This window comes from Ascaphus truei, chromosome 1 (genome assembly GCF_040206685.1).
Source record: "Ascaphus truei isolate aAscTru1 chromosome 1, aAscTru1.hap1, whole genome shotgun sequence".
Lineage (NCBI taxonomy): Eukaryota > Metazoa > Chordata > Amphibia > Anura > Ascaphidae > Ascaphus > Ascaphus truei.
This window is the reverse complement of record NC_134483.1, coordinates 262,732,855-262,752,082: the sequence shown is the minus strand read 5'-3', so window position 1 is coordinate 262,752,082 and position 19,228 is coordinate 262,732,855. Positions and strand designations below refer to the sequence as shown.

The 19,228-nt window shown below is 38.2% G+C and overlaps 1 protein-coding gene across 24 annotated transcripts in view; it reads left to right on the top strand.

Annotated features, from left to right (window-relative positions):
• Nucleotides 1-19,228, top strand: part of ADGRL3 (adhesion G protein-coupled receptor L3) — a 2,053,745-nt gene that overhangs the window by 1,712,536 nt on the left and 321,981 nt on the right. For all 24 annotated transcript variants that reach the window (XM_075603418.1, XM_075603394.1, XM_075603400.1 and 21 more), the window contains 3 exons: nucleotides 8,543-8,665; nucleotides 13,525-13,733; nucleotides 15,611-15,787. In XM_075603418.1, coding sequence (XP_075459533.1) covers nucleotides 8,543-8,665; nucleotides 13,525-13,733; nucleotides 15,611-15,787 — 509 coding nt within the window. The remainder of the gene's footprint in view (nucleotides 1-8,542; nucleotides 8,666-13,524; nucleotides 13,734-15,610; nucleotides 15,788-19,228) is intronic.

Here is a 19,228-nt window from a genome sequence, read left to right as displayed (position 1 = left end):
GTTTCTGTGGTTTACCACAGTCACAATCAATGGCTTTATTGTGAAATGCTTGTTTTATTTAAATGTCATCTGGTGTTTTTTTGTGCCTTTTTTTTTTTTTTACTTACCCATTCATTGCCATAGTGGCAAACCATGCCCATATTATATTGTGTCAATCAATCAATTGGTTTATTGGCATTTTTTTTTACATTTTATTTGGTACTTGTTTTTTTTTATTGGTAGATTGCCCATTCATTGCTATAGTGGCAAACCATGGCCATATTATGGGCATGGTTTAACACTGTGCCAATCAATGGGTAGCAGGGGTGGAGGTAGTTTCCTCTGGGAGGGTGGTTAGGTGTCCCGGGTGGGTAGTGGGGGAGGCAGGTTAACCCTACTAACCGCTATGGTGATTAAGGGTTTTGTGGCCATTAGTTTGTTTTTTTATTGTACTGTTGCTGCTCACGGAATACATGGATGCAGAGGACGGTGATGAGGATAGCCTTCATCCTGGCAGGGGTAAGCAGAACTTTTTTTTACTTTATGCTGGCTGGATAATGTTTTAATTTTTAATGGGCAAATTAGCTATTATCCAGATCTGGGTAATAGTAATTTTGCCCATTATTGTACTGTATGTGTTGGGGGGCGGGGGAGGTGGGAGGAAGTAGAGGGGGTGGGTAGTAGGGATGTTGTATTTTAATGTTTTTTGGGGGTAGAGGGATTTGGTGAAGGGGGAAGTTGTCCCAAGGGAGGGTGGTTAGGCCTCTCGGGTGGGTGGTGTGAGTGGTTAACCCCTTCATTACCATAGCGGTTATCACCGCTATGGTAGTGAAGGGGGTTAACACCTTCAGCATCCTTCCCAGTAGGCCTAATCACTCGCACTGGGGCAACTACTCCCTTCACCTACCCCCTGTACCACCAAGAAACCGGGTACTCAGGATTTACCTCTTCATTGCCTTAGTTGCTAGCCGCTAAGGTAATTAAGCTGTTTTTATTTGTATTTTAATAACCGTGTATTGTAGCAGGGGGTCTCTGGATCTGAACTGCATTGATTTCTGCCTTGGGGACCCCCTGCTTCCTGAGTTACAGAACCCAGTGTGGGATGTCGGTATCCCCCTGCAATGTTTAAATCTCCTGCATCACGTGACCGGGAGATTCAAACACATAGGAGATACCGGCACCCCATACCGGGGCCTGTATCTCGGGAAGCAGGGAGTTCCCGGACTTGAAATTAATGCTGTTCAGTTCCGGAGACCCCCTGCTACAGAACACTGTTATTAAAATGTAAATAAAAACACTGCAATTGCCTGTAAGTGCTGTGCAGGGATATGCGGCTCTCTCTGTGTAGCTCTCTCTATGCAGCTCTTACAGACTGCAGGCAGATCACACAGGGGAAAACTTTGAAAGAGGCTGAGATACAATCGCTGCTGTCCCATACCGTATTGTCATTTTCCTACCTCACTGTTTGAGACTTGTTGAAATTGTTTCTAATTCTTTCTGAATACCGTGATAATACAAATGTCAAACCGTTCGATGGGGTCATGCCACACCGTCAAGATAGCAACCCAATTTTTATTGAAGCTACTAGAATAGGCCCCATAGTCTCCCCGGGACAAGAAAATAGTTCTTGGTTTAACAAATAAAAGCAATTTCTGTTAAAGGGATGTTTTTCATCAATAGGTTGTGTTATTTTTGTCATCAAATTTTTTGTCTCAGTTTTGCAGCTTTGATTGATAACCCCAAGTGTCCCTGTCATTTTTCGTATAATTTTGTTACTGAGGGGAGGACAACATTCTTTGCTCGACATACTGTAGCAATCAATGTTGATTCAGTGTAATGGAAAAAAGCAGAACCTGTATACCACAAATAACGTGATATAAAAAGTGAAAATACTTAAAATACTGTATTAGTGATAAAATATCAATACAGATACAGACAATAATGTAAATGTAAAAGTGGGTGTATACAATAACCACCTCTGTGAATTGAAGTCCTGCAGCCAGAAGGTCACCAGCATTGTCCAAATCCTATAACGGTCTTTACAAAGAAAATTGTCCTCCATGTCACTGTTCTTCACAAAATCAGTGCTCCATGAAATATGTAAAAAAAACACTGTAACAGGGGATTTATCCCTGTTCTGGAAATGTGCCTCTAATCCAGCAGTGTGGTGGTTAACTGCTGGTAGTCAATTAACCAACACCACCTGGCTGATTAGGTTTGTTAGAAAAGCCTGCCCTTGAAACAGGAAGGGAGATTTCCTGAGTCTCACAAGTTGTGGGACTGACCATGTGGAACAGATGTCTTGAGCCTGCCAGAAGAAACTACACGCTGCTTGCAAGACACAGGGGAAAACACTTCTGAACCGGAATGCTTATATAGCCTGAGGAAAAGGCAGCAACCCAGGAACAGAGAAGACTTTCCCTCCAACTACAAGAAAACAGATAAGACTTTCCTTTATAAGACTTTTTGTATATCTGCACTTTTTGTATATCTATTTTGGGCTGGGAGACATGCTAATCTAAAGGGAGTTGTGGACTGCATAGGTTTCACTAGAAATACTCCCAAGTGGAGCAGAAGCTTTGGTTGACCCCTTATTTGCATATGTTTGGATGATTTTCTTATGTTAAAGAAACAGGTGCAATAAAAGCCTTATTTAATTTCACCTTAAAAAAGTCTCCATTGCATACCTCTGCGCACGTCCTCCTACAAACATGAAAAGAGAAACATTGTATAATATTATACTGTATAATATAGTGCAATTATTCAATAGTTTCCTAGGGTATATTCCCCACTGATTATATATTCAGATAACCAGAAATCAGGCTAAAAATGTTACCGGCACCACAACTTTAGGAGATAAACCTTTGTTATACAGTTAACAAGTGATGAACCCTAGGTTTATAAGATTTTCTATTTCCACCCTTCATGGAGTGCACATGCAGATATCTATGGAGTATGATGTAAAAACCTCACAACACAATAATGATTTTCTGCGTTGTTGCCTTTTGAAGGTGGATGGGTACACTTCTACAGAAGATATCTCAATGATGATATGAGAAATAGAAAATAAGCAACATAATACAGATCCACTAAAAAAAAAATACAATTTATTAAAACATATAAAACGGATACCAGGAATCTCACTCACATATTACTGCATCCTTTAAGCGCCTTGTACAAACCTGGATATAGGTTGTCTGGGTGGTTCTTCTTGCAGAGTCCTGCTGATCGTTGATCCGTGGAACCTCTGGTGTTGTATCTCAGCACACCATTTGTTGCTGTTCTTGATGTCGTCCGCGTGTAACTTGTGCAGGGGCGGGGATCTCTTCCTGATTCCTCTCCGCTCCCACGTGATGACGTCACGCATGCCATCTGAAGTCCATTGCTGGCTGATTCGCAGGAGCACTGCCTCTCTCTGTGTTGAATCAGCGCTCTCTCACATGTTGTTTCTCAGTGAGTAAGACAGCTAATACCACAGGAGTCCCAGACAGCAATATAATGTACAACCAGGTAGTCAAAGGCACAGGATGCATACACTAATCACCCTACACATTTCTTAAGCTTGGCTTTTTTCCTCAGGGGCATAATAGTCACATAAGGGGAGGCATCCTTTTAAAGCCTCATCCATCAAAGATATGAGAGTGTGCAATCAGTAATCTGGGATACTTAACACTTGAAGTACCAGAGAGAACCCATGCCTTTTGTTTTGACTCCAGGCTAAAATAAAACTACTTGGGGCCATAAGGATTAAAAGTTGAGGGTGTCCTGAAAGGGAATGGGCTACACTGACATTTGGTTCACTCTCAATATCTGTTGTAACAGTTGTATTGACCACTGATCTTCCAATATTTAATAAGGGTCTGTTCACTGGATCTTTCATGAACATTTTTTTCAGTGTTAACTTTCTCACGTATTTATGTACATCTATATAAAAATTAAATGCATTTGGTTCCTTAGTTGGAGTAAATGATAGCCCTTTACTTAGTACCTCTTTCTCTACTGCTGATAATGCATAATTACTCATAGTATTATAAATATTATTGTAAATTGCTTTTAATCTTGAGTTTCTAGAGCTAGTTTTTTTCTCTTTTTTGCTCCCTCTTTTTCCTCTGAGTTGTCTTATCTTTTTCTTCTTGCTGTCATGTTTATCCTCGCCGTGTCCCTGTAGGACTCTGGTCTCTTGTCCTGCCTGCTGGGGAGGGAGAGAGGGGGAACAGCAGGCAGGACAAGAGACCAGAGTCCGACAGGGACACGGAGAAGATATACATGATGGCAAGAAGAAAAAGAGAAGACGACTCAGAGGAAAAAGAAGGGGGGGGGAGCGAGATAAAAACTAGCTGTAGAAACTCAAGATTAAATGCAATTTACAATAATATTTTTAATATTAGTAAATATGCAGTATCAGAAGTATAGAAAGGGGTACGAAGTAAGAGCTATTATTTGCGCCAACTAAGGGACCGAATGCGTTTAATCTTTATATACAGTAGATGTGCATAAATTCATGAGAAAGCTAACACTGAAAAAAGATTTTGTGAAAGATCCAGTGAACAGCCCTTTTTAAATATCGGAAGATCAGTGGTCAATACAACTGTTACAACAGATATTTAGAGCGAATCAAATGTCAGTGTAGCCCATTACCCTTTCAGGACACCCTCAACTTTTAATCCAAATTTATGTAGAGGAAATTTCGTGGATACATTTTCCAGAATGGTCATTGAAAATTTAGAGCTAACTGCTTCCAATTTTACAAGAAAATTAGTAAAATTTCTAAGCAGGAAAAACAATGTATTAGGAAACTAGAGACCAAAAAGAAATTGTAATTAAATCAGCTGACAAGGGAGGAGGAATTGTCGTGATGGACCATTCCTATTACATAACGGAAGCAGATAAACTTCTGGGAGATGAAAATACCTACCGTAAATTTAAAAATAACCCTACGGGTGAAGTCCTGATAGATTTGAGAAATCTTTTGAAAAGGGGTTTGGACAGTATCATTTTGACAGAAAAAGAATTTGAATTCCTAGACTCCAGTGTTCCTATAGTGCCAATATTCTATTTTTTACCTATGATCCATAAAAGTATTACTCACCCCCCAGGAAGACCCATAGTTTCAGGGATTAAATCATTGACCTCAAATCTCTCCCAATATATAGATTTATTTTTACGGAACTATGTCTCAAAATTACCATCTTATCTTAGAGATATGACTCATGAGGTAGAGATAATTAAGGATATTCGTTTGCAACCCTAATATATTTGTGGGACATGTGATGTAACATCAATATATACTGCTATAATATACCAATTGGGTCGCATTCCCATCAAAAGAATACTTGAACAAGATCCTGAACTACCAAAGGAACTAATAGACTTCCTTTTGGATACCATCTTATATATACTGGAGCATATCTATTTCTGCTTCTAAGATGACTTTTTCTTACAGATCTGTGGAATGGCGATGGGACCAGGTTTGCACCAAGTTACGTTATCATCCTTATGGGGATGTGGGAGGAAGATTATATATGGTCCCTTAACCCCTTTGGCGTGAACCTGGTGCTATGGCGCCATTTCATAGATGACATGCTGTTCATTTGGGAGTGTTCAGCACAGGATCTAACTCAATTTATAGAATATATTAATTCTAATTCTCTAAATCTGCAATTTAAATCTGTAAATGATACTTTGTTGATTCACTTTCTTGAACTAACGATCTATACAGAAGGAGATAGATTTCATACTTAAAAAACAAACTACAGTATAAAGATGTAGATACTAATAATTATCTTTTGTCAACAAGCCACCACAACCCAAATTGGATTCGAAATATACCTCAAGGGCAGTTTCTACGTATAAAAATAAATTGTTCACAGAATGAGATAAAATGAAGTCAATGAAACAGATGAATATAATTCTAAAATCCCATTTATTACTAATTATAATCTTATGGCCCCAGAAATTAAAAAGATTGTTAAAAAACATTGGAACATTTTCCTAAGGGATGAAAAATTAAAAAATATGTTCCCAATTAATCCTCAGATAATTTTTAGGAGAGCTCCAAACTTGAAACAATCATTAGCACCAAACTGATTTTAATGGTGGATATACCTGGCTAAGTGTGCTGATATGGTCCAGCCAATATTTGCAAGGGTACCATATTTGCACAAATTGTAATGCCTGTAAATTTAGTATTGTCAGCAGGAGTTTTATCTCTAATGTAACAAACAAGAAGTATGAGATTAAATCTTTTATTAACTGTAAGAGTACTCATGCTGTCTACGTGCTGGAGTGTAGTTGTGGGATCCAGTACGTTGGCAGAACAAGTAGACAGTTACAAAGGAGATTCTGGGAACACATTTACAATATCAATAGAGGTTTACAAACCCACAGTGTTTCTAATCACTTCAGACTAATTCACAATCAAGATCTGACAGGCCTGAAGTGCATGGGAATTGAGTGCCCTAAACCTAACTGGAGGGGGGGCAACATATTGGTCCATATCTCCAGGAGGGAGTCATTTTGGATTTATCAGTTAAAAATGTATCACCATTAGGACTTAATCTGGATTTTGTTCTGGGTTAATTTCTCTAATAATAGGGTCTACTATTGCGCTATACCCACACTGTGATCTTAGGATCTGTTAATATTGTAATTTAATATACATCGCAGTTGATATTTTCATATTGCCTATATGCCTATTTAATTATTCCTCACATATTTATGGCTCTATCAGCAACTGAATATCTGATGGATTTTACATAATTATTTACTTTCCATCTCATACATATTGGTAACACTCTATTACTAGTGATGCCACTGAAAAACATGAAGTTATGTATATCCAAAAGTGTATCTATGTTATGTATAGTTTATCAACTCCTATTAATGGAACATAACCCATGCTGGGTTAATGACACCAGAGCTACTGTCTGCATTTATTATAATAGGTTGGATGATTATATCATTAAGAACATGAATATTTATGTATAAATCATTAAGGAACATTTAGTTTTATTTTATGGGTTCATGGGTTCTGTCTCTGGTATTTCAAGTGTTAAGTATCCCAGATTACTGATGGCACACTCCCATATCTTTGATGAATGAGGCTTGAAAAGGAAGCCTTCCCTTAAGTGATTACTATGCCCCTGACGACGTCATGCTTACGAAATGCGTAGGGTGATAAATGTATGCATCCTGTGCCTTTGACTACCTGGTTGTACATTATATTGCTGTCTGGGACTCCTGTGACATTAGCTACCTTATTTACTAAGAAACAGCATGTGACAGAGCGCTGATTCAACACAGAGAGAAGCAGTGCTCCTGCTAATCAGCCGGCTAAGAACTTCAGATGGCGCTCGTGACATCATCACATGGGAGCGGAGAGGAATCAGGAAGAGATACCCCTGAACAAGCCAAACATGGACACAATCAAAAACAGCAACAAATGGTGTGCTGAGAGCACAAAACTAAGGTTCCACAGATCAAAGATCAGCAGGACTCTGCAATAAGAACCACACAGACAACCTACATCCAGGTTTGTACAAGGCGCTTAAAGGATGAAGTAATATGTGAGTGACACTCCTGGTGTCCGTTTTATATGTTTTATTACATTTTTGTTTTTAGTGAATCTGTATTATGTTGCTTCTTTTCGCTTTCTCATATCATCATTGATATAACTTCTATAGAAGTGTACCCATACACATTCAAAAGGTGACAGCACGGAAAGCATTATTGTGTTGTGAGTTTTTTAAATCATACTCCATATTTATCTGCACGTGCACTGCATGAAGGGTGGAAATAGAAAATCTTAGAAACCTAGGGTTTATCACTTAATAACTATATAACCGAGATTTATCTCCTAAAGTTGTGGTGCCAGTAAAATTTTTAGTCTGATTTCTGGTTATCTGAACATATAATCATTGTGGAATATACCCTAGGAAACTATTGAATAATCACACTGTATTTTCCAGTATAATATTATACACTGTTTCTTTTTTCATGTTTTTTACATATTTCATGGAGCACTGATTTTGTGACGAACAGCACCGAGAAGGACACATTTTTTTTATTCAGTGTTAAACACTGCATTTTTCTTTTACACTATTATTCTTTCATGTAATGGGCATTGCAAACTGGAGATTTCAGGTTGCACCATTTTACATTAATTTATCTAGGTGCTTTTGCATTGACTTTTCTCCACGTGCTTCAGTAAGTGATTTGTGGAGTGTTTTTGGACAGTTAAATGGAGAAATTGCATGGAGCAATAGTGTATTGAGATATACTGTATAAAAGTTTGCATAAGTATAATGGAGCAAAGCTGCGACAATTAAACCCATCAGATCTGAAATTGCATTAAACACTTTGCTCAGTAGGTCGCGACAGATGAGAGAGGGTTATACAAGATTTGTAGAGGTACAATAAACATATAGACATAAATGAAAACTTTCTTCTGTGGTATGCAGCAAATTGCTCCATCTTGTCAGATATCACTCTTGGGGGCTAATTGAATATACTCATTCATCTTTATGTTTACTTATATTTGTTTTTGTCTCAATCTTAACACTAGAACTTGAAGTTGCCAGGCTAAGTACCGATGTAAATTTGGAGGATCTAAGGTTTCCACAGAACTTGGGGCATGGCAGTTCCATTCAACTCTCAGCAAATACACTTAGACAAAATGGACGCAATGGTAATTAGTTTATTATTTTGAAGTTCTAAAAGGTATAGTATTACTGATATCAAATATATTCCTAGAAAGTATAGGTAGTATCTTTTCCAACTTTTAAAACATTATATATTTTACCAACATTGATATTGCTCTTGAAAGGTCCAGTATTATCATCGGGAAGGGAAACAGTTTAACCCAAATGTACAGTATCTACTAAAACTATATCCTATACATTGGACTTTAATTTATCTTTACAGTAATGGAAGGGTAGTTCGAGAAAATGGTAAAGAGGAACTCCTAAGAAAATATACTAAGTATTGTAGATGAATATCTAGAGAGTTTTTATATTTATATATTTTAGATTATATTAATTATATTGTATTTATTATATGCTTTACAATATCCAAAATATCTTCAGGTTTGTGAGTGTTACTGTATATGAAAAATATATAAATTAGTTAACCATGGAAGCAAATAATTTTACTAGAACCTGGTATCCTAATTTTCTAGAAGGTTATCTATCTTAACATGACTAGACTGTTTAGTAATATTAAAGAATAGCCATGCTTGTCATAATAATATTGGATTAGAAACATATTTGTTTTTTCTGTGGGACATGTACATTACCATTGTACTACTGCATGGCATTACTTACAATATGGCATTAGTTCTAGGATATAAATAATATATAGAGATGGAAGGGTTCTTAAATGACTGCAACTAAACCACAAGATAAGGCTAAAATGGAGCTTTACTTATCATTCTTTATGCCCCTTTCATACTGTACATTGGTATATAGACTATTTTCAATGTCTAACCACCTGTGCTGTCTTAGCCTATTGAATCATCAAAGTTATGAGAGGTATCTTTTTTATCTGATGATTAAAAATGCCTTAATTGTGCAAATACCATAGAACAAAAGTCTTAGAACATGGCACATTCATACCATAACTATAGGTTATACTGTTTCTCTCTGTTACAAATATAAATTAAATATGTAAATAAAGTTTAAACAACTAAAACTTTTGAGTCAAGTAATTTGAGCAAGGGCATTTGTTCATAGACATTTGTAGGCAGAAATGTAAACCACCAGCCTCTGCTTTTACTAATGGTGCCTGACAAATTCCTATTTATGAATCTCATTAAAGTAAATGCTTTCCTCATTTAGTTTATTGTTCTGTAATGAGTACAGTCTATAGAGGTTTTGTTTAAACATCAGAGTATGTTGGAAACAGGCTGGAATAGTTAGGCGCACAAAGGGCAATGCAACAGATTTACGAAAAACTAACAATAATTTAGTTTTTTGTAAGAAAGTATTACGCAGATTAAAATTGTTTCTGTGTTATGCATTTTATTAGTCTATGTTGTAGCAGTGTTTTAATACAGCTGGCTAGTGCTTAGATTTACATCCTCTAAAAGAGGCGGTCCAGACTTGGAATATTTGCCAAAAAATGTAACAATGTAATTGGCCTCTTTCAACAAATGTAATCTTAATATCAAAAAAACTAAGGTTTGCTGATGGAAATCAAGATATTTTTTTATGTATTCTGTATTAAATGTTCACAAATTAAAATTACTTTAATTTAACTAGAACATAAACTTATACGTACTGTACTGTATATTGGATGTACTGTACATTTTCTATACCATAAGGTATTATATCACAAGTTTAAATTAATTATGTATTGCTCCTGTAGTATTAATGTACCATGGTGATTTGTTCAAATGTGCCCCACAGTGAGCAAGTTGGAACTTGAAATATGGAACAACTTGAATAGGATATATTCATTTTCTGAATATTTGATTGCTTGATTTACATATCTCATATATTTGATGTGTACTGTAAGAGACTAACTGCACGGTGCTAATGTTAAAACACAAAAATATATATAAGAAATATAAATATATATACACACATATATATATATACATATACTGTATACACACAAAAAAGTGATGCTGGGTGCACACAGACAAAGAACCATAAACCACAAAGATAATAAATACTTATCAGGAATCCAGGTGCTAGCAGATAGACAGGGAACACCAACCAGTCTGTTAGATACACAAAAAGATGAAGTCCGCAGCACACTCAGAATAGAAAAAAGCTTGAGAAAAGACTTTGTGGTCTGAAACGTATGTCGCTCTGGAGTTTTTGTGATTGCCTGATGGATTAAATGATCTTTTTTCTATTCTGAGTGTGCTGCAGACTTCATCTTTTTTGGATATATGTGTATATATATATATATATATATATATATATATATATATATATATATATATATATATATATTAAGAAAATACAGCGCCAAAATGGGATAAATGGATCTATATCACTAAAGATGTTCAGAAATAAGAGAGAGGTATGGAAGGTGTTACTAACAAGGTGGATATATTCACAAAGGCTAGGTATGTAAGCCTGAGAGATGCAAACAACACAAGACAAACAGACAGACAACCATCTAAGACCAGGGAAGGTGAAAAACAGAAAGAGGAGGGGGGAGGTTGGAAAACTGAAACGTAAGGATACAATAAAAATGCCAAGCAGCAAAAAATACCAAAAAATTAGAATAAAAATGCTGGGAACACTGAACAGCTTTCCACAGAAGCAACCACCTTACTCAATTCACTATAAACAAAAAAGGACAGTGCGGCCTCCATAGCATAAATTGGTAGAACATTTAAATAAAAATAAGATAAAATTAGGCCACTCACAAAAGTAGATACTGTAGAACATACGCATAGGATCTGTACAAAGTACAAGGTTAATCTGGGTAGTCACTGGTATTCCTCAGATGGAGAGCTGGAACCTTGTGGTGAGTGGTGTGTGCTGTGTATCCACTTCCGGATCTGGGTACACTTCAGAGATGTGCATCCACACAGTAGTCCCCCTGCACAATCGCGATACCTCTCCTGGTTCTACAGCTCCTGTCCGTATAGTGCTGTTTGCTTCTCCCAGACTCCTTGGTGAACAGTCCTATTGTGTAACCCTACACGTTCCTTCACAACAGTATTGGCGACTTCATAAGGAGTTAGAAGATACAGGGACTAAGCATATATACCATAACATTTAAAGTTATGGTGGGTGAAAAATGCAACAAGAAACCTCCACCGTATTGCATATAGCAAATAAAAAAATCACTTGTGAGCACATTCACATGTCTTAGGCAGGTCTGCAACCCTAAACAACAACAAAAAAAAAAGGTAGCGCTAATAAAATAACCTGGTAATGATGGCCTGCAGCCTGCAGTGTTGTTATATAACCATAACTTAACTCAGTATTATGGTTTGGCCTATCCCATAAGCCTCTCTTGCATTCCCGGTAAAATCAACCCCACACTGATGAGACCCATCAAGGTCGAAACAGCTGTCTGTGGGTGGTTTTCTGGGTATGCACCTTAACCCTGGCTGTGCTCAAAGCTGTGACCATGCAGCAAGATTAAGCCTATAGGGAACCATGTTAAAAATGGTTATTGAGGCAAAAAGTGACACTGTGTGCTCATTTGCATGTCATTTCCCAGAATCCCTTGCTGCAGTGGAAGTGCTGTATGCTGGGTGATAATGGGGAAAGGCGGGGTTGCAGACCTGCCTAAGACATGCAGATGAGCATACAGCTATATTTGCATATTTGCTTTCCTGTGTAGGGTTTTTGTCACTTTTTTTACTCACCATAACTTAACTCAGTATTATGGTTTGGCCTATCCCATAAGCCTCTCTTGCATTCCCAGTAAAATCAACCCCACACTGTTGAGACCCATCAAGGTCGAAACAGCTGTCTGTGGGTGGTTTTCTGGGTATGCACCTTAACCCTGGCTGTGCTCAAAGCTGTGACAATGCAGCAAGCTTAAGCCTATAGGGAACCATGTTAAAAATGGTTATTGAGGCAAAAAGTGACACTGTGTGCTCATTTGCATGTCATTTCCCAGAATCCCTTGCTGCAGTGGAAGTGCTGTATGCTGGGTGATAATGGGGAAAGGCGGGGTTGCAGACCTGCCTAAGACATGCAGATGAGCATACAGCTATATTTGCATATTTGCTTTCCTGTGGAGGGTTTTTGTCACTTTTTTTACTCACCATAACTTAACTCAGTATTATGGTTTGGCCTATCCCATAAGCCTCTCTTGCATTCCCAGTAAAATCAACCCCACACTGATGAGACCCATCAAGGTCGAAACAGCTGCCTGTGGGTGGTTTTCTGGGTATGCACCTTAACCCTGGCTGTGCTCAAAGCTGTGACCATGCAGCAAGCTTAAGCCTATAGGGAACCATGTTAAAAATGGTTATTGAGGCAAAAAGTGACACTGTGTGCTCATTTGCATGTCATTTCCCAGAATCCCTTGCTGCAGTGGAAGTGCTGTATGCTGGGTGATAATGGGGAAAGGCGGGGTTGCAGACCTGCCTAAGACATGCAGATGAGCATACAGCTATATTTGCATATATATATATATATATATATATATATATAAAAAGAATTGAGGCTTAATGTCTGACTATATTGTAGCCACGCTTTAACCTTTTTGGAGCTATTGCTATAAAATTCCTTATCATGCTGATTTGTACTGGAGATGCTAATCCTGACGATATCTCTAACATTTCAATTAGAATATTGTCGTTTTCATTTGTAAAACAGGTTTAAAATAAACCGTTTGGAAAATAATCACTGCAGATAATGTTAGTCTCTGTAAATAAAGAATGGCAATACAATGTATTAAAAACCTAATTTGGATACTGAAGGAACTAAATAGATACAGTGCAATGTGCATATGTTTCTGCTCAGCAGATTTAAAGGCATAACAAAACTTTGCATAATCTTCTACGAAAAAATGTATTTGTGGTCTTTCATTCTGTCTAATATCTACCTTACTTTCACTTTTTTTTAGGAGAGATTAGAGTTGCTTTTGTTCTGTACAACAATCTGGGTCGCTATCTGTCCACAGAGAATGCAAGTGTGAAGTTAGGAACTGAAGCTTTGACCACAAACCACTCTGTCATAGTCAATTCTCCTGTCATTACTGCAGCAGTTTATAAAGAGTCCAGTAGTAAGGTGTATTTGGCTGACCCAGTGGTGTTCAGTGTTAAGCATATTAAGGTGAGTGGTGAAGAATAATGAAAAATAAATACATCATTAATTATTATTTGAAGATGGGAGAAAATACATATTAAGTTATAAAATAAATTATTTGGTAGTTTCTTTTTTCCCAAAGTTCCAAATGCTTTGTTGTACTACTTGAATTTGATATTGAATCAAACCCTTGAGTGGAGGACCCTTAAACATGGGAGGGGAAATAAATTGAAATGTTTATTCCAGGAAAAAAAAAACTTAATGCTTTTTAAATACGGTATATTACCCTTAATAAACAAATGCCCTTGTAAAGAAGAAAAAAATACAAGAAGAGATAAACAAAGTAAAAAGATTTATAATACTTATCCTACTACTGTATATGGTTACCTTAAACCTCTTACTTGATTCACTGTGGCAAACTTGTATTATACTTTGCTGCATAATGTTTCAGGCAGAACTCCAAAGCATTTTTCTGATAAGTAATGTGTACTGTAAGAGACAAAAAACAAAGTAATGCAATGTTGGTCCCAGCAACCCTAATATACAAAATATACCTCTTCAAGCCAGGAGACATGTCTATGTGGACATTATTAGCAATGGCAAGATACTTGCGCAAATGTTTTTTGTGATATAGTGATTTATAAAGTGTGGCAGTGAATTAATTCCTTTTGTGAAACAACATTATCGAGGTCAGTCAGTCACTTATCGATTTAAAGTCTGCTCAGTTTCTGCCTGTCTGATCAAGCTGTTCTTCACTGTTGCGACTCTACAAGAAAAGTGTTTTAGTTGCATGTGGATTATTGTGACCCAGCAATGTGTCGGCAGTAATTTTTCCTACCTTGCAACTCTATTCCCATGGGGCAAAAGATGTAAGAATAGTTTAACAATCTTTTGCCCCACCCCCCTGTACCTTTACATATACCTGTAGGTATCATAGGAATAGGAGGGGGAAGGGGAGGGGGGAGGGGAGGAGGGGGGGAGGGGAGGAGGGGGGAGGGGGGAAGGGGATGGGGGGAGGGGGAAGGGAAGGGGAGGGGGGGGGAGGGGAGGAGGGGGGAGGGGGGGAAGGGGAGGGGGGAGGGGGGAGGGGGGAAGGGGGGGGAGGGGGGGAGAGGGGAGGGGGGAGGGGGAAGGGGAGGGGGGAGTCCAAGGAGCTGAAAATAGTACTGTTCGGCTTCAGTGAATGCTTGGTTCCCACCTTTACAAAAGGAGTGAAAGGGTCAAAATTGCAAAATCGCTTGTTTCATTCCTCTGCTTGTTCTTTGTATCACAACAGATAATGTTATAAATATTGCAAATACAGTATTTGAAAATGATATAATAGTGTAGCAATTAAAAAAAAAAGATTCTACAGTTACTGGATAAATACAACAATTTTAAGTTTATTTAGGTCACATGCCAATCCTGTAAATATGCATTTGGTCACATTTTATACGGGCAATTATGTATTTGTAATGGAGTCCTCTATTTCTAAACATGATTTTTTTTTAAATAGTTTATCAGTTGCAAAATTAAATTTTGCAGAGAGGGCTGGCAATTGCTGCATTTATTTATTTTTGTTTTATTGAAATGAACCCCAATTGACTTTTTATGGACACAGAAAGAGTTTACTTATAAAGTATAGAAATGTCTCTAATGGATCAAAAGGGATTGCTTGCAATCTAAAAAATAAATATATACTGTAATCTTATTTACTAGTCCGTTAAAGCAGCAGGATTGTAGGGATCACAAAACTATTCAATAGCAAAAGAAAAGGGTGGTGTGAGCCAAAAATGTATAGCATGTCTATTTAATAATAATAGGCAAAAGCAGCAGTTAACTTTTCATAATAGTGTGGTGGGGTGATACTACAGTTTGTACTTCACCAACTCATGATTTCAAATCATCTGCTTATCTGTTTAAAGCAATCGGAGGATAATTTCAACCCTAACTGTTCATTCTGGAGTTACTCAAAAAACAACATGTCTGGACATTGGTCAACCCAAGGCTGTAGACTTTTGACAACTAACAAAACACATACAACGTGTTCTTGTAATCATTTAACCAACTTTGCAGTGCTCATGGCTCATGTTGAGGTTAAGGTAAGAATCTTGCTTACAGGAGACTTATTTAAAGCTGTCTAAAACTTTTTTTGTATGTGATTATGTGTTTATTTGCATTGTTTAGCCATTGATCACAGAAAAACAGAGCATGTGCCAACTTTAAAATCAATTACTAATGTAATGGAGACATGTAACATTTATTAATGAGCTAAACAATGTAGCCTTTTCACATTACAGAGACTTGAAATGATGCCGAGCAGCTCAGTCTGTCAAAAATATATTGATTGATGGCTAGATCAAGATATTGCCTATCCCAGTGGACAACCTATTCTTATAAATCTGGCTTTAAAGGGGCACTGGTAAAAAAAAATGTCTTCAAGGGAGGATAAAACTTAAACACTTTAATATTAACTTCTATTGCAACAGTGCAATAGATTTGGAGGTCATAGAAGGTCTGTAATCTTAAAGTAAGAGACTTGATTGCATTTCATCTTCTCATAAAATAGCATTCATCTTTGAAGACCAGCGATTAGTATTCGTGAACATTGTACCCTTTATTTCACTTGTTGTTTATCGATAAGATAAAGTGACGGTAGAATATATAAACAATGTCTACAGGCCACAAACGCTTTCAATATTTTTTTTTTGCTTGGTTTCAATCTGCTCAGAACAAACTCATTTTACATATTTTTCTCTTTATTGTTGTTATGCACACAAGCAGGGCTGCTGACAGCTTTCCCAGGGGCCCAGTAGCAGAGTTTGTGTTGGTAGCCTTGCAAGACCCTCCTTTTTCTCTTAACCACCTCTTCACTCTCTCATCCCCCTCTACATGCCCCCTTTTCATATTCCCCCCTCCCCATGTATTTCTTTCCCCACTCTATCTATTACTCCCCCCTCACTCCCTTCCCCTCTCTTCCCCCACATATCTACCCCTTTTCCACACTTTCCCTCCACCCCTCCTCTTATCCCCCTCTACTTTTCCCCCTCCCTACCTCTTTTACCCTCTCCTCACAATCAATCCCTCTCCCTCAATCCCCCTTCATCACACTCAATCCCACTCCCTCAATCCCCCCTCCTCACACTAACCCCCCCCCCCTCACGCACACCTTGAATTAATTCAATTATGAAATAATTGTACTATTGCATGTACTTCATTTTAAAATAAAATGCTCTGTTTTTTCTATTTTAACATTATGTAGAGTACATTTCTATGATTCTAAGGCCAATATAAACACGTTAGTAAGTGGTGGTCGGAAACAATATTCCTGTACAACATTTTTGGGGCTTTGTTAACAAATAATTGACTAAGAATTCACTATGTAAGATAATTATGCATTACTGACATAATTTTCATGTCGGTTTTTCATCATAATTTGATGAGCTCTAGAGTAGGCACTATTGCAATTTTCTCCATCAATGCCCAAATTCAGCATTTACTGTAAATAACAAACATTTCAACCATAGGGTAACATAAAAAACAATAATTTGATAGCAAAAGTATTTAACCCCTTTTACCAGTAGCAAATGAATGCCTTGCAGGCCTCTGCAGCACCAAATGGATTAACATAAATTAGAGTTCGACAGAGAAACCATTCATATGCCCAAGACAGCCTAGTTGTATTAGTGAACAAAATCATGTTCAAATAGTATATATTCCAAAATGAGATGGCGTCGAAGCAGCAGTGTTCAAGTGCAGGTATAGTGTAGTATAAACAGTGTGATGTAGTTACAGTTGCTCCATAGAGAGATGGTGGACCGTGTTATAGGGAAATAGAGCTGGCAAGCTCAAAGCTAACTGTTGGCAGGAATAACCAGACAAGAGGAAATATGAATAGAAAATACCTCTGTGGTCCCGCTCGATATTACAGTCTGTTCCCGTTTGCTGGTCCCAGCGTGGTGGTGCACGCAGTAAGTAACATCCAGCGCCGTCCTCTAGAGCCGTCTGCAAAGAGGTCTGTTGTCATCTGACCCTGCACTGCTGCTGCAGCTCCCTTCAATCAGGAAGAGAGCCAGAAACACTGGAAGGGATTGGCGGACAGCCAAAAACGCCAAAACAGCACTTGCACCTCACCGGGTAAGGGTAGATTTAAAATAATTTAATGAAACTAATAAAAAACATATAGGGAACACAAACACAAAAGGGGGGTTCTCCTCCCACGTGTTTCACGCTGTTGTAGTGCTTTCTCAAGGAGTACACCTTGAGAAAGCGCTACGACAGTGTGAAACGCGTGGGAGGAGAACCCCCCTTTTTTGTTTGTGTATCCTATATTTTTTTTATGTAGTTTCATTAAATTATTTTAATCTACCCTTACACGGTGAGTTGCGAGTGCTGTTTTGGCTTTTTTGGCTGTCCGCCAATCCCTTCCGGTGTTTCTAACATAAATTACAGGCTAAAGCTGTAAACTTCCGGGCATTATTGAAATCCCTGCTCTATTATTGGTTAGAATTCTGGGCATTATTCATTCAGTAATGCCCAGAATTTTTGGCAATGTGCCAATTCACCTTTCAGAGATGCAGGGAGAGCGCGCTGAGCATTTGAAATAAAAAAAACTACCATATTTAAAACTGCTAACAGTAAATACCTCTCCTGGTCCAAGCTCCAGCTGCAACTCCGTTCCTCACCTCTCACACAGCACAGCAGCATATGCAGACTCTCTCTCACAGATGAGTGCTATCAGAAGCTGGCTGGTCCCAACTAGTAACTTTGTAACTTGCAACAAAGTAATATTTCTTTCACAACTTGTATAGCTTCTGCCAAGGTAATTTATATTTGTTTTTTATTTAGTTTGTAGTTAAAATCACGGTCCCCCCACTTCTCTTCAACATCTCCCCTTCACCAACCTCTCCCTCTCCACTCCCCCCATACCCCCACTTCTCCCCTCCCATCCCTATCCTCCTCACCTCCTCAACACACTACCCTCACCCCTCTCTTCCCCCCTCACCTCTCTCTCCCCCTCACCTCTCTCTCCCCTTAACTCTCACTCTTCTCCCCTCGTCCACCTCTATCTCTCCCCCCTCTCTTCTCCCCCTTTCACCTCTCTCTTATGCCCCCCCAGTAAGAGACGTGTGCAGAGGTACGCAATGGAGACCGTTTAAAGTGAAACTAAAATTAAGCTTTATTGTGCCTGTCCCTTTAACACGGCAAAAGCATTCAAATTAGCACAAGAAAACCTGCTCCACTTTGGAGAATATCTACACATGTAGTCTAGCCCTCTCTAACTGGGTGGTTAGCTAAACTAATTACCAGCCCCAAATATATATACATTTATGCAGATATATAACAGTCCCAAAAGAAAGTCTTATCTGTCTCTCTTGTAGCTGTAGGGGAAGCGTCTCTGCTCTCCTCGGTCACCTTAGGACCTTTGTGTGCTAAGGCAATGTCTGTCAAGGTTTAGAGGTCTGGTCCCCTTGTCTTGATATCAGCATACAGTCCAGTCCTTCTGCAGCTCAAGACATCTGTTCCTCTGGTCAGAACAGTGT